At 39.7% G+C, this 16,086-nt stretch overlaps 1 protein-coding gene across 5 annotated transcripts in view; it reads left to right on the top strand.

The window, feature by feature from the left end:
* Window positions 1-16,086, top strand: part of LOC139748491 (zinc finger protein 516-like) — a 34,036-nt gene that overhangs the window by 10,179 nt on the left and 7,771 nt on the right. For 3 of the 5 annotated variants that reach the window (XM_071661567.1, XM_071661566.1, XM_071661565.1), the window contains exon 2: window positions 11,796-12,058. In XM_071661567.1, the coding sequence (XP_071517668.1) occupies window positions 11,815-12,058 (244 nt within the window). In that variant the 5' untranslated portion in view covers window positions 11,796-11,814. Of the gene's footprint in view, window positions 1-1,999; window positions 12,059-16,086 lie in introns of those variants that run through there. The other 2 variants (XM_071661564.1, XM_071661563.1) reach the window with 2 other exon arrangements.

Below are 16,086 nucleotides of genomic sequence, written 5' to 3' on the forward strand. Positions count from 1 at the left end.
CTCTCATCCACAACAGACTTCATACTTGCCCCTCTTTCCAAAACTCTTGCATTCACCTCCCTAACAACCCCATCCATAAACAAATTAAACAACCATGGAGACATCACACACCCCTGCCGCAAACCTACATTCACTGAGAACCAATCACTTTCCTCTCTTCCTACAAGTACACATGCCTTACATCCTCGATAAAAACTTTTCACTGCTTCTAACAACTTGCCTCCCACACCATATATTCTTAATACCTTCCACAGAGCATCTCTATCAACTCAATCATATGCCTTCTCCAGATCCATAAATGCTACATACAAATCCATTTGCTTTTCTAAGTATTTCTCACATACATTCTTCAAAGCAAACACCTGATCCACACATCCTCTACCACTTCTGAAACCACACTGCTCTTCCCCAATCTGATGCTCTGTACATGCCTTCACCCTCTCAGTCAATACCCTCCCATATAATTTACCAGGAATACTCAACAAACTTTTACCTCTGTAGTTTGAGCACTCACTCTTATCCCCTTTCCCTTTGTACAATGGCACTATGCACGCATTCCGCCAATCCTCAGGCACCTCACCATGAGTCATACATACATTAAATAACCTTACCAACCAGTCAACAATACAGTCACCCCCTTTTTTAATAGATTCCACTGCAATACCATCCAAACCTGCTGCCTTGCCGGCTTTCATCTTCCGCAAAGCTTTTACTACCTCTTCTCTGTTTACCAAATCATTTTCCCTAACCCTCTCACTTTGCACACCACCTCGACCAAAACACCCTATATCTGCCACTCTATCATCAAACACATTCAACAAACCTTCAAAATACTCACTCCATCTCCTTGTCACATCACCACTACTTGTTATCACCTCCCCATTAGCGCCCTTCACCGAAGTTCCCATTTGCTCCCTTGTCTTACGCACTTTATTTACCTACTTCCAGAACATCTTTTTTTTTTTTTTTCCGCTGTCTCCCGCGTTTGCGAGGTAGCGCAAGGAAACAGACGAAAGAAATGGCCCAACCCACCCCCATACACATGTATATACATACGTCCACACACGCAAATATACATACCTACACAGCTTTCCATGGTTTACCCCAGACGCTTCACATGCCTTGATTCAATCCACTGACAGCACGTCAACCCCGGTATACCGCATCGCTCCAATTCACTCTATTCCTTGCCCTCCTTACACCCTCCTGCATGTTCAGGCCCCGATCACACAAAATCTTTTTCACTCCATCTTTCCACCTCCAGTTTGGTCTCCCTCTTCTCCTCGTTCCCTCCACCTCCGACACATATTTCCTCTTGGTCAATCTTTCCTCACTCATTCTCTCCATGTGCCCAAACCATTTCAAAACACCCTCTTCTGCTCTCTCAACCACACTCTTTTTATTTCCACACATCTCTCTTACCCTTACGTTACTTACTCGATCAAACCACCTCACACCACACATTGTCCTCAAACATCTCATTTCCAGCACATCCATCCTCCTGCGCACAACTCTATCCATAGCCCACGCCTCGCAACCATACAACATTGTTGGAACCACTATTCCTTCAAACATACCCATTTTTGCTTTCCGAGATAATGTTCTCGACTTCCACACATTCTTCAAGGCTCCCAGAATTTTCGCCCCCTCCCCCACCCTATGATCCACTTCCGCTTCCATGGTTCCATCCGCTGCCAGATCCACTCCCAGATATCTAAAACACTTCACTTCCTCCAGTTTTTCTCCATTCAAACTCACCTCCCAATTGACTTGACCCTCAACCCTACTGTACCTAATAACCTTGCTCTTATTCACATTTACTCTTAACTTCCTTCTTTCACACACTTTACCAAACTCAGTCACCAGCTTCTGCAGTTTCTCACATGAATCAGCCACCAGCGCTGTATCATCAGCGAACAACAACTGACTCACTTCCCAAGCTCTCTCATCCCCAACAGACTTCATACTTGCCCCTCTTTCCAAAACTCTTGCATTCACCTCCCTAACAACCCCATCCATAAACAAATTAAACAACCATGGAGACATCACACACCCCTGCCGCAAACCTACATTCACTGAGAACCAATCACTTTCCTCTCTTCCTTTTTATTCTCCCTAAAATTTAATGACACTCTCTCACCCCAACTCTCATTTGCCCTCTTTTTCACCTCTTGCACCTTTCTCTTGACCTCCTGTCTCTTTCTTTTATACATCTCCCACTCAATTGCATTTTTTCCCTGCAAAAATCGTCCAAATGCCTCTCTCTTCTCTTGCACTAATAATCTTACTTCTTCATCCCACCACTCACTACCCTTTCTAATCAGCCCACCTCCCACGCTTCTCATGCCACAAGCATCTTTTGCGCAATCCATCACTGAAAATAAACATATTCTCATGAATTACAAAGAGAACTTGTAGTTTTTGAAAACCATCATGGATGAATAGTAGAGTAGAAGGACTAATTTGCCAAAAGAAGAAAATCAAATCAATGGGAAGCAATGGAAATGGTCAGGAATTAATCATAATCCAAAGAGAGTGTAAGAAGGTCATAAGACAGTTTAAACTCAAGGAAGAGAAAAGAATTTTTTTGAAAGTTAAGAATAATCCTAAGGAATTCTTCAAATATGTAAGACAAAGGAAGACAGTAAAAGAAGGAATTGGACCATTACGAAACGAACATGACACACTAACTACTGACTACAAGGAAATGGCTACCATACTAAATTATTCTTTTAACTCTGAATTCACAATTGAAGAAACATCTCAAATACCACAACCAATGAAAATGTTTCAAGGATCTGATGAAGAAGAGTTGAAGGTTAGAGAAATAAAGAGCTCTGAAGTACTCGAATACTTGGGCCAATTAAATTCTAACAAATCCAACAGTCCAGATAACTTAGCTTTAAAGCAGGTCAGGAGACTGCTGATATACTCTATAAGAAAAATATTCAAAATCTCTATTGGATGGTCAGGTGCCAACTGACTGGAAACTAGCAAATGTCACTCCTGTATATAGAAAGAGGAGACAAAAAGTATGCCTTGAACTACTGCCCAGTTGGCTAAATTTATGTCAGGGTTAGGTAAGATGGTGAAAAAAATAATAGATGAAGTTGTCACGTTTCTAGATCACAGTTATGTCGGACAATCATCACAGTTTCCACAATAGAAGATCCTACCTGACACATTTGCTGGAACTTTTTAATGTTGTCAGAATTTTGACAAAAAAGTACTTTTTGATGTAGTTTACTTAGATTTCCAAAAGGCTTTTAATAAAGTACCTCACAAGAGACTTTTACATGAACTCAGAGCATACAGAATCGGTTGTACATGGATCAGAGAGTGATTTATCAGTAGAAAGCAGCATGTAGAATTGAATGGCAAAGTCTCAGATTGACTATACGTATGAGTGGTGTGCCACTAAACTCAATCACATATCTGAGATCTCCTTATTTGCTGATGGTACTAAACTAGAAGGTAGAGATGTAAACAGATGGGACTGTGAAATGATTTAAAGAGATCTTAGCTAACTAGCAGAGTGGTCAGACAGATGGCAAATGAAGTTTAATGTAAAGGAGTGTAAAGTTATGCACTTTGGAGACCGGAATATACCTTATGACTACAAACTATTCAGAAACTCTCTACCTAAAGTAAATGAAGAAAAGGACCTTTGAGTTGTCATTAGCAACAATCTGAAGTACACTAATTAGTATCAAGCAGCAAGTAGAAAAGGCAACCAAATGTTAGGTTTCATAGCCAGGAACATAGATTATATGATACCAGAAACAATTCTCACACTTTACAATTCTCTAGTAAGACCATACTTTGAATACGCAGTTCATTTGTGGTCCCCAAACTATAAAAGAAATGAAGAAAAATTAGAGCGAGTACATAAACACGTGACAAAATTGATCTTATCCCTTAGAAATCTGGCATATGAAGAGAGGCAACTTAATCCAAGTGTTCAAAATTTTGAACAGGTTCAATAAAGTAAATCACGAACATCTTTTTGAAATATGAGAAAATACAGTTACCAGGATTAATGGAGTAAAACTCAAAGCCAAAAGATGTTGTACAGACATGGGAAAAAGCTTCTTTTCCTATAGGTGTGTGGAGCACTGGAATGAGTTTCTGTCAGATGTAGTGAATGCTAAGACTATAAATATCTTCAAAAGTCAAATGTTTCATAAATTCAGGTTTACTCTGAGAAAAATGCCAGAAATAAACTGTATAAATGACAGCAGTAATAGGGACAGTAGAATACTAAATGTCCTGCAGGGGGAAGTCGGGATAGTTTAAAAAAGTGCTAAGTGGAATTACATTTTCTTGTGAAGTGACACACACACACACACACACACACACACACACACACACACACACACACACACACACACCAGACATCCAGTCAAGGGTCAGTCAGGCCTCCTTTTTTTGTCTTTCTCATTGCCAACCAATCAACAACACAGTCACCCTCATTCATAATATGTTTAACTGCAGTACCATCCACTCCTGGTTCCTTACCACATTTCATCTTTTGTAAGACTTTCCCCACCTCCACTCTTCACCAAACCACTCTTCATGACTTTCTCACTTCACATACCACCCTGATCAAAATACCCTACATCTGCCACTCCATGATCACATTTAACAAGCCTTCAAAATACTCTCTCCATCTCTTCCTCTTTCCATCACTACCTGTTATCACTTCCCCCTTTGCCCCCTTCACCAATGTTCCCATTTGTTCTCTTGTCTTTCACACATAATTTACTTCCCTCCAAAACATCTTCCTATTTTCCCTAAAGTTTATTGGTACTCTCTCACTCCAATTCTCATTTGCCCTCTTTTTCAACCCCTGCACCTTCCTCTTGACCTGCCACTTTCTCTTATACATCTCCCAATCATTTGCACTCCTTCCTTGTAAGTGCCACCAAAATGCCTCTCTTTTCTCTTTCACTAGTAACTTCACTTCATCATATCACTCACTGCCCTTTATAATCTGCCCACCTCCCACCTTTCGCATGCCACATGCATCTCCTGTGCATGCCATCACTGCTTCCCTAAATGCCTCTCATTCCTCACCCACTCCCCTCACTTCATTTGCTTTCCCCATTTGCCATTTTGCACTCAATCTCTCCTGGTATTTCTTCACATAAGTCTCCTTTCTAAGTTTGGTCACTCTCATCCTCTCTTCTCCATGACACTGCCTCCTCTTTTTTTGAAAACCTCCACAACATTCACCCTCTCCTACAGAAGATAGTGATCAGACTTCCCACCAGCTGTGCCTCTCAGCTCATTTACATATGAAAGTATCTGTTTTACATGGCTATCAATTAGTACATGATGCAATAATGCCCATTGACCATTTCTCTTACATATGTATACTTGTGTATGTTTCTCTTTTTAAACCAGATATTCCCAGTCACCAGTCTTTTTTTAGCACAACTCTACAAGCTTTTCACCATTCCCATTCATAAGACTAAATATCCAGTGCACAGCAATTATACACTCAACTGCCACATTACTTACCATCATATTTAAATCACCTATCACTAATATCCAGTCTCTTGGACCAAAACTGCTGACACACTCAGTTGCTCCCAAAACACTTACCTCTCATGATCTTCCTTCTCATGGCCAGGTGCTTAAGCACCTATAATCACCCATCTCTCGCCACCATCCACTTTCAGTTTTACCCACATCAGAGTAGAAATTACTTCCTTACACTGTATCACACTCTCTTAACTCCTGCTTCAGAATTAGTGCTACTCCCTCCTTAGCTCTTGTCCTCCCATCAACCCCTGACTTCACTCCCAAGGCATTTCCAAACCATTCTTCCCCTTTACCCTTGAGCTTTGTTTCACTCAGAGCCAGAACATCCAGGTTTCTTTCCTCAAACATACTACGTGTCTCTCCTCTCTTCTCATCTTGGTCACATCTACACACATTCAGACACCCCAGTCTGAGCCTTCAAGAGGATGAGCACTCCCTGCTTGACTCTTTCTTCTGTTTCGACTTTTAGAAATTGAAATACAAGAAAGGGAGGGTTTTCATCCCTCGGCACCCACCCACTTTAGTCGCCTTCTATGACACATTGGATATATGGAGGTAGGATCTTTTCTCCCCACATTGTTATTATTATTATTATTATGATGATGGGGTCACAATATAGCACAGTTTGATAAACCAACTTAAACACAGTATGGACACCAAAATTACTTTCATTTTTTTCATGACAACACAAGCAGTCACAGTATAATGCAAGCCCAGCAGGCCACGTGCTGCAAGGTGCTAATGCCACACTGCCCACTGCATCAATTCTTAGCTGGCATTCAGAGAGTAAGGACACATCATTTACCACTTATGTTTCTATGCTTCAGCCCAGTTGTACCCATCACAACTATGCCTAAGCATCCAGCAAGTACTCCTACTACAAGTGAGCTTTTTCAAAAAATTGTTTGAACTTGAGCATGGACCTAGCACTTCAGCATTTGCTCATCATAATTGCGTTAATGAGAGTAGCTTCCGCACTATGAAGAAGGGAACCTCAGAAATGTCTTTTCTTAACCATCTTATTTGAAGATGGTAGTGCATCTCAGGATGCCAACATATGTGAAGATGGAGGATGCTCTTCCATTGAACTCCTTAAAACATCCATAAGAAAATATTCTTATCCTCTAAATTCATGAATTTCAGGAATAGTGGAAAGTATTTTTCTCCTTAAGTGTTAAAGATTATGTTAATAGAATACAGAAAATAGATGTAGGAGTAAGTTTGGATTTTACCCATTTGTGTAATTATAAGAATAGGGATTCTGTAATAATCCAGCACTTTCTATATCAGTCACACTCGACATCACTAGATATATGCTTATGACAAAGTAAAGACTACATTTTAGCTATTCTGTAAGGCTTTAAATGAAAGTCATGATGACATTACACCCCTTTCACAGACCAACCTTCACCTGGAGCAACTTACTCTGCTCTTCCTGCATGCACACATGCCTTACACTTTTGATAAGAACTCACAGCTTCAGGTAGCTTTCCTCTTACAGCATATATTTGTGAGACCTTTCACAAGTCTTCTCAGTCGATCTCATCTTGTGTTCTCCCCAGACCCATAAATGCCACTAACAAATCTTACTGTTTCTTTAAGTATTTCTTACACACATTATTTAAAGCAAACACCTGATGATCCTCACATTCTCTACCATTCCAGAAACCACATTGTTCCTCTGCAATCTGATGCTCAGTACATGCCTTCACCCTCATAATCACCAAATCCCATAAAATATGCCAGCTACACTCAACAGACATACCTCTTTAGCTTGAATAATCACATTTGTTCCCCTAGCTTTTATACTGTTGCATTATACATGTATTACACCACTCTCGGGCTTCACCATAACCCATACGTACATTTAAAATCCCAGCTTACCAGTCAATGGCACAGTCACCCCACTTTCTTTAAGGAATCCAGCTGCAGTACCATCCATTCTAGCTGCCTTGCCACATTGTATCATATGCAAAGCTTTCACCACCTCTTCACCAAACCACTTAACATGACCCTCTTACTTTGCATATTTCTTCATCTCGAACACCCTACATCTGCCATGGTATCATCAAATGTATTCTGCAGGCCTTCAATATACTCACTCCATCTCCTCTTCACCTCATCACTACCTGTTGCTTCTTCCCCACTTGCCCCCTTCGCTGAGGTTCTTATTTGTTCACTTGTTTTTCTCACACTATTAACCTCTTCCCAAAACTAATTATTCTCCCCGAAGTTTACTAATACTCGCTCACCACAAATCTGATGGCCTCCTTTTCAAACCTTGACCTTCCTCTTGACCTCATGCTGCTTTCTCTTGTGCATCTTCAAGTCATTTGCACACTTTGCCTGTAAGTACCTGCCATATACCTCTTTCACAAGCAACTGTACTTCACCATTCCACCAGTCACTGCCCTTTCTCAACTACTCCACTTCCCACCTTTTGCATGCCGCACACCTCTCTCTTACATGCCAACACTGCTTTCATAAATACTTCCTATTCCCCACCAACTCCACTTGGTCCATTTACTCTCACCTTTTGCCATTCTACTCTCAAAATCTCCTGGTATTTCATCACACAGGTCTCTTCCAAGCTCATCCATCATCTCACCCACTTCTATCTATCTTTCTATACCTCTGATGCCCGTTCCCTCAGGCAACCCCCTTTAATTGTACTATTATACACTCTTTTTGTAAACTCCCAGTCTTGCATTCTTTCCACATGCCCAGACCACCTCAAAGTATCACATTTCACCCATTCTCTCACTCCATAATTCATTCCTTCCTTTTGCATTCCTTGCCATAATGCATCTCGCATACACCATTTCATTTCTTCCTTCATTCCATTTAGTCACACCACATGCTCTTCTCAAGTAGCTCAATTCCACAGCCTGGATTTTTTACCTCTATGCCTCATTCCATGTCCGTCTTTCAGCTGCATAGGTCAGGTTTGGGAGGACTATACTGTCCTTTAATCCTCTCTTCATTTCCATACGTACACCTCAAACCTTCATTATTCTGTTGAGGGACCCAATGATTCTTCTACCGTGTACTCTTCTCTCCCTTATCTCTCCTTCCATATCACCACACTTACTTAAGACAGCTCCTAGATACTTAAATTCCCTCACTTCTTCCAGCCTTTTTCCCCCATATCCACAGCACAATTTGATACACTTTCTTCTTTCACACTATATGGTTTAACAATGTCTATACTTAAACTCAGCTTCCTTTCAAACACCATTACTTTACTTTTATTTGCATTTACCTTCGATCTTCTCTGCTTACACACATCATAAAACACTCTTACAACTTTCTGCAACTCCTCCTCACTCTACGCAACTAACACAGTATCATCTGCAAACAGGCTTGCCACTAGCCACCATATCTCACCACCACACTCCATCTCTGCCTCCCTTTTCCTTAGTTTTGCTTTCATCTCTTGTCACTCCATCCATATATATATTAAAAAGCCATGATGACATCACACAGCCCTGCCTCATACCTACATGTTTCCAGCTCTCCATCCACTCTTACACACTCATTTGATCCTCTATAGAAGGCATTTACACCATCCCACCGTTTTTTCCCCTATACCATATATCCTTAACACATCCCACAAAGCATTCCACTCACCTGTTGTACACTTTCTCCAGATCCATAAAAGCTGCATACAGCTTCTTACCTTTCACTAAATACTTTTCCATGGTCATCTTTACTACAAAATCCTGATCCACACATCCCCTACCATTCCTAAAACCCCCTTGCTCTTCACTTATTCTGCATTCTCTCATTTCCATCACTCTGTTAATATTCTTGCATACACTTTTCATGGTGTACTTAATAGACTTATTCTCCTATAATTGCTACACACATCTTTTGCACCTTTTCCTGTGAATAAAGGAACAGTAATAACCTTCACCCAATCCTCAGGCACAACCTTCTGTTTCCATGCTAAGTTCCATATAAGCTACATCCATTTTTATGAGACTTTCTGCTCCATACTTCAGCATTTCAGCCTTAAACCCATCCACTCCAGGTGCCTTTCCTACTTTCAGCCTCATTATTGCCATTCGTACCTCCCTCTTTACTGTAGGCTCCTTCTCTTATATCTTCTTCCTTCCCTCCTCCATGCCCATGCATGTAACAACTGCTGTCTCCCCTTCTCCCACATTCATCAGTTCTTGAAAATGCTCTCTCCATCTTCCTTTCACTTCCTTCTTTTCATTCAGCAATTCCCTTTCCTTTCTTCTCACATCACCATTTCCACTCGTACATCCACCTCTTTCCTTTTTCACCTCCTTCCACTATATATATTAGTTTCTTATTATCCCAAAATTTTTCTCTTAGCTTTCTTCCAAAATCTTCATTCACTCTTTCTTTGCTTTCTTTGATCAGCTTCTTAACATTGTGCTCACATATTTTGTATTTTTCCCTCCTCCATTGCTGAACCCACATCATTTCCTCTTTTCCATAAACGTCTACAAATCTTCACCTTCGCTTCACCAGGTAATAATCAGACATCTCACCAGCTGTCTCTCTCAGTAAATTCACATCCAATAGTCTTTCTTTTGCATGCTTTTCTGTTAGTATATAATCCAATAATGCCTACTTACTATCTTTCCTAGGATGTTAGCATATTAAGAACAATGCTTGATGAAAACTTGCTTTGTATGCCACAGGTACCTTCAGGGGACCTGACAAATTAAGATTTGGGGACTTGTTGTTGCATTAATTTGTATATCATTAGGAACAACTGATTTAGGGTTCATAGTTGCATATATGTGTATTATTGATAAGAAAAATTTCTTTTTTTTTACAAGTGCTACAACTTAGGAGTACTGAATGATGGGAAGTTCAGATTTATAACATATGCATTAGGCAGAGACAAATATGGCAAGTTTTTGGACCATTACCCTTCTTGGTCTGTGTGAATTACTTTCTGGAATTTTTGGGCTTCTATGTAAATATGTTTGCAAATGATGCAAAGTTCATGAGGAAGTGAAAAATGTTGAGAATTGCATCATCTTACAAGGGAAGCAGGAGAGACTTCAGAGTTGGTCTGATACATTGTTGATGAAGTTCAACATGAGTAAATGTGATGTTGAGGGGTTGCATCAAAGTAGACCTTGATATGGCTATCATTTAGCTGGAAATAAGCTGCAGAAATTTGTGTAAGAGAGACTTAGGAGTCGACATTGTCCCTAACCCATCTTAGTCTCCCCTTAAGAGAATCAACTGTATGTTAGCAAATATTAGAATTGTTTTCAAGTTTATGGACAAGGAAATATTCAGCAAGCTGTTCACACTGCACAGAAGGCTAATAAAACTTAAGACGTAATTTTAACATTGGTTATATCACCTAAAGAAGCACAAAGACCTAATAGAATAGGTCCAAAAGAGAGGAACAGTCATTGTACCAGAATTAAGAGAGCTGAGTTACAGGGAATCGCTAGAGGCATTGAATTTGCTCACCATGGAAAGGGAAAAAGTGTGGAGTGAGTTATTCACAACCTTTAAGTGTTTAAAACAGATTGATGACTTAGACAGTGAACAGATCTTCAAGAGATATAGTGGTTGAACAATCAGATGACACAAAATTGAGCAAGGTACTATTTAGAAAGATGTGAAGAAGTACTTTGTAATATGAATGGTGAATGAATGGAATAAAATGAAGACTTGGTAAGTAAAGTCAGCATACAGAAATCTAAATATAGTAAAAAAGAAGAGAATAATGAAGAGATGGGGCACCACAAGTGTAAAACTCCCTTCCCATACTGTCTGTATACGTAGTTACGAAAGAGAAATTGTAAATTTTTGAAAATAAATTTTTTTTTGGCAGGACATTAGACATCATGAGTAACATTTGTTACAGGTGTTTGGTTATAGAGTATGTCATATCAGCTTGATGAATTGAGGTTTTCTTTTGGTAGTTGAATAGCATTTATTTGCACATATTCTCTTGTAGCTATCAGAGGTACTGTCATGTCCAGATCTCTGGTTTTTAGAAATTGAAGATTCTGTTGAGATATTATATCAGATAGTATTCCGATACGGATAGACTTTTTAACCTTAAGTATGTGGTAAAAATTATAATTTTGTTACAGTGTAGTTTACTCCTCACATATTGATGTTAGCTGATGGATTTTGAATTGTTTATTCATTAATGTCTATAAGTCTCCTACATCCATTGATAGAATTGAATGAAATTTGATGTACATTTATGTATTTTTGTTAAATTTTTTCATTTATAGGTCAGTCTTAATAACCAAAATGGATGGTGATTTAGGACCTCTCACACTACCCCAGCCTTCGACTGAACTTCCAGATATTGCACAGTTCCTCAGTATTTATATGTCAGAAGAAGACAGTCTAGCACTTCAGGAGGGGAAACAAAGCACAGCAGGAGGCCAGGTCATGCAGCATAGTGTATTTGGTGTAGGTGAAGCTGTAGCAGCACCATCAAGAGACACTGATTTCAGCATAATGTCCCTTGTGTCACATCATCCCACAGTTGGTAAGATAATTTTGGATTATATTTGGAAATATGTCCTTGGATACACAAATTATATTTCTCTGTATTGGAAAGTTTTTTATGCTTACTGATATTTGATTATTGGCAGCTATTAACTTGATTTAATTTTTATCATTACTTTTTGTGTTTAAGCTCAGAAGTTATGTATGTGTTGTATTTGGTTGTATGATTATTTGCATAATGTACTGTTAATTCAATTATACAGTAAAGTTTGGCAGTTTGAATAATAGGAAGTGTTCATATTACTTTGAAATGAGCTGATTGAATCATGATTTGGTATATATTCTTAATTACCAAGGCACTGAAAACTATAAGGGCGTAAATATCAATCTTGGGACAGGAAGGTAAGGTACTGTTTGCAAAGGAAGCGATATCACTGTTTTCAGTATGGTTCGTTCAAACTGTAGCCTCTGGCAACTGCAGCTTAAGGGTGGTGTGCAACTGTGAGCCAATTATGCACCAAGTTACAAACTTGTGAGCTGGATACATTATAGAATGATGGTAGATTATCAAACTCCTGACCTGAATTTCTCACTGCCTAACCTTTTTCCGGCATTCTTTCATATTGTTGATAAAAGGTTTCCAGATAAGTAGTAAAACTAATAGACCTGTATTCACATCCCATCTATGGATCTGGAGAAGGCATATGATAGGGTAAATAGAGATGCTTTGTTGAAGATCTTAAGAATATATGATTTGGGAGATAAGGTGCTAGAAGCAGTGAGAAGTTTGTATCAAGGGTGTAAGGCATGTGTATGTGTTGGAAGAGAGGAGAGTGAATGGTTTTCAGTGAAGGTGGGTGATGTTACCATGGTTGTTTGATTTGTTTATGGATGGGTTGGTTAGGGAGGTAAATGAAAGAGTCTTGTAGAGAGAGGCAAGTATGCAGTCTGTTGGGTATTGAGAGGGCCTGGGAAGTGAATCAATTGTTGTTCGCCGATGATACAGCACTGGTGACTGATTCGACTGAGAAACTGCTGAAGTTGGTGAATGAGTTTGGAAGAGTGTGTGAAAGGAGAAAGTTGAGAGTGAATGTGAATAAAAGCAAGGTTATCATGTTCAGCAGGGTCGAGGGACGAGGTGGTAGGGAGGTAACTTTGAATGGATTAAAATTGGAGGAAGTAAAGTGTTTTAGATATCTGGGAGTGGACTTGGCAGCTAATGGAACCATGGAAGCAGAAATGAGTCACAGGATGGAGGGGGTGAAGATTACAGGAGCAATGAAGAATGTGTGGAAAGAGAGAACATTATCTCGGAGGGCAAAAGTGTGTATGTTTGAAGGAATAGTAGTTCCAACAATATGGGACATGGGCTATAGATAGGGTTGTGTGGAGGAGTAGGGAATGAAATGTTTGAGGACAGTATATGGTGTGAGGTAGTTTGATTAAGTAATGAAAGGGTAAGAGAGATGCTTGTAAGTAATGAAAGGGTAAGAGAGATGTGTAGAAATAAGAAAGAATGTAGTTGAGAGAGCGAAAGAGGGTGTGTTGAAATGGTTTGGACGTATGAGGAGAATGTGTGAGGAAAGATTTTAAAGAGGACCACACATCATCAACGTATGTAAACTAAATTTTGGATGATTACTGATTGAGGTTAGTATTTCAGTCTTAAAGTATTCCATGAATAAGTTATTGAGGATAGGACTAAAGGGGTTTCCCATTGCAAGACCAAATTTCTGTTGATGAAAATGATAATGCCAACCAGGAATTAGATTTTGTATCTGGTTCAATTTCAAGGGCCTTAGCCAGTAATAGCATTTCTGGGGGTAGTGATTAGCCACAGAGATTGCAGAGAGCCATTGAAAATCTCAAGAAAAATAAAGATATTCATATCACAAAATCAAATAAGACTTGTCAGTTCATTATTTTGAATACAGTGGACTATAGATGTAAACTTCAAGATCTTTCAAATGATAGTGAAACATATGAAAGATTAAAATCCAGTCCCCTTAGTGATAAGTAAGACTCAACCAATTATTAAATAAGCACCAGGATATTCTGAATTTAATAAGGATGGCTATTCCCTCTCTTCCTTATATACATGGTCTCCCTAAAACTTGCAAAGATGGATGTCCCCTCAGACCAATTATCTCCTCTGTTAATTCTTCTGGTTATAAATTATTTGAAGAATGTATGTGAGAAATACTTAGAAAAGCAAATGGATTTGTATGTAGCATTTATGGATCTGGAGAAGGCATATGATAGAGTTGATAGAGATGCTCTGTGGAAGGTATTAAGAATATATGGTGTGGGAGGAAAGTTGTTAGAAGCAGTGAAAAGTTTTTATCGAGGATGTAAGGCATGTGTACGTGTAGGAAGAGAGGAAAGTGATTGGTTCTCAGTGAATGTAGGTTTGCGGCAGGGGTGTGTGATGTCTCCATGGTTGTTTAATTTGTTTATGGATGGGGTTGTTAGGGAGGTAAATGCAAGAGTTTTGGAAAGAGGGGCAAGTATGAAGTCTGTTGGGGATGAGAGAGCTTGGGAAGTGAGTCAGTTGTTGTTCGCTGATGATACAGCGCTGGTGGCTGATTCATGTGAGAAACTGCAGAAGCTGGTGACTGAGTTTGGTAAAGTGTGTGGAAGAAGAAAGTTAAGAGTAAATGTGAATAAGAGCAAGGTTATTAGGTACAGTAGGGTTGAGGGTCAAGTCAATTGGGAGGTGAGTTTGAATGGAGAAAAACTGGAGGAAGTGAAGTGTTTTAGATATCTGGGAGTGGATCTGGCAGCGGATGGAACCATGGAAGCAGAAGTGGATCATAGGGTGGGGGAGGGGGCGAAAATTCTGGGAGCCTTGAAGAATGTGTGGAAGTCGAGAACATTATCTCGGAAAGCAAAAATGGGTATGTTTGAAGGAATAGTGGTTCCAACAATGTTGTATGGTTGCGAGGCGTGGGCTATGGATAGAGTTGTGCGCAGGAGGATGGATGTGCTGGAAATGAGATGTTTGAGGACAATGTGTGGTGTGAGGTGGTTTGATCGAGTGAGTAACGTAAGGGTAAGAGAGATGTGTGGAAATAAAAAGAGCGTGGTTGAGAGAGCAGAAGAGGGTGTTTTGAAGTGGTTTGGGCACATGGAGAGAATGAGTGAGGAAAGATTGACCAAGAGGATATATGTGTCGGAGGTGGAGGGAACGAGGAGAAGAGGGAGACCAAATTGGAGGTGGAAAGATGGAGTGAAAAAGATTTTGTGTGATCGGGGCCTGAACATGCAGGAGGGTGAAAGGAGGGCAAGGAATAGAGTGAATTGGAGCGATGTGGTATACCGGGGTTGACGTGCTGTCAGTGGATTGAATCAAGGCATGTGAAGCGTCTGGGGTAAACCATGGAAAGCTGTGTAGGTATGTATATTTGTGTGTGTGGACGTATGTATATACATGTGTATGGGGGGGGGTTGGGCCATTTCTTTCGTCTGTTTCCTTGCGCTACCTCGCAAACGCGGGAGACAGCGACAAAGTATAAAAAAAAAAAAAATAAATAAATAAATTATTGGCAGTATTCAAGGAAAAATCTCTCCAACACATGTTATTGATAGCTTATATTTTGTGAACAAGGCTAGGAATATTATTTGCCTGAACATAAACTTATTAGTTTTGGTGTGAATTCCCTTTTCATTAAAGTCCCAATTGATGAAACCATCATGTACCTAAGGAGGTAATTACCTGATCTCAGTCTTGCCTCGCCCCTGCCCATAGAAACTTTCATTGACTTAATAGAGCTTTGTGTTTACAATAATGGTTTCCAAGATGATGTAAGAAGTTTTTGTAGACAAATTTGGTCTTGCCATGGGAAACACCCTTAGTCCTATCCTCTGCAACTTATTCGTGGAATCCCTTGAGATGGAAATACTAACTTCAATCAGTAATCATCCAAAAATTGATGATATATGGTCCTTATGGCCATCTTCCCAAGATTGTGATTTTTCTTTAATGAATGAAATGATATTCACCCCACAACCAAAGTCAAAATTGAATGGGAAAACGAAGGCCAATTGCCATTTCTTGATGTGTTGATA

The sequence above is a fragment of the Panulirus ornatus genome, unplaced genomic scaffold (assembly GCF_036320965.1).
Source record: "Panulirus ornatus isolate Po-2019 unplaced genomic scaffold, ASM3632096v1 CTG_496_pilon, whole genome shotgun sequence".
Taxonomy (NCBI): domain Eukaryota; kingdom Metazoa; phylum Arthropoda; class Malacostraca; order Decapoda; family Palinuridae; genus Panulirus; species Panulirus ornatus.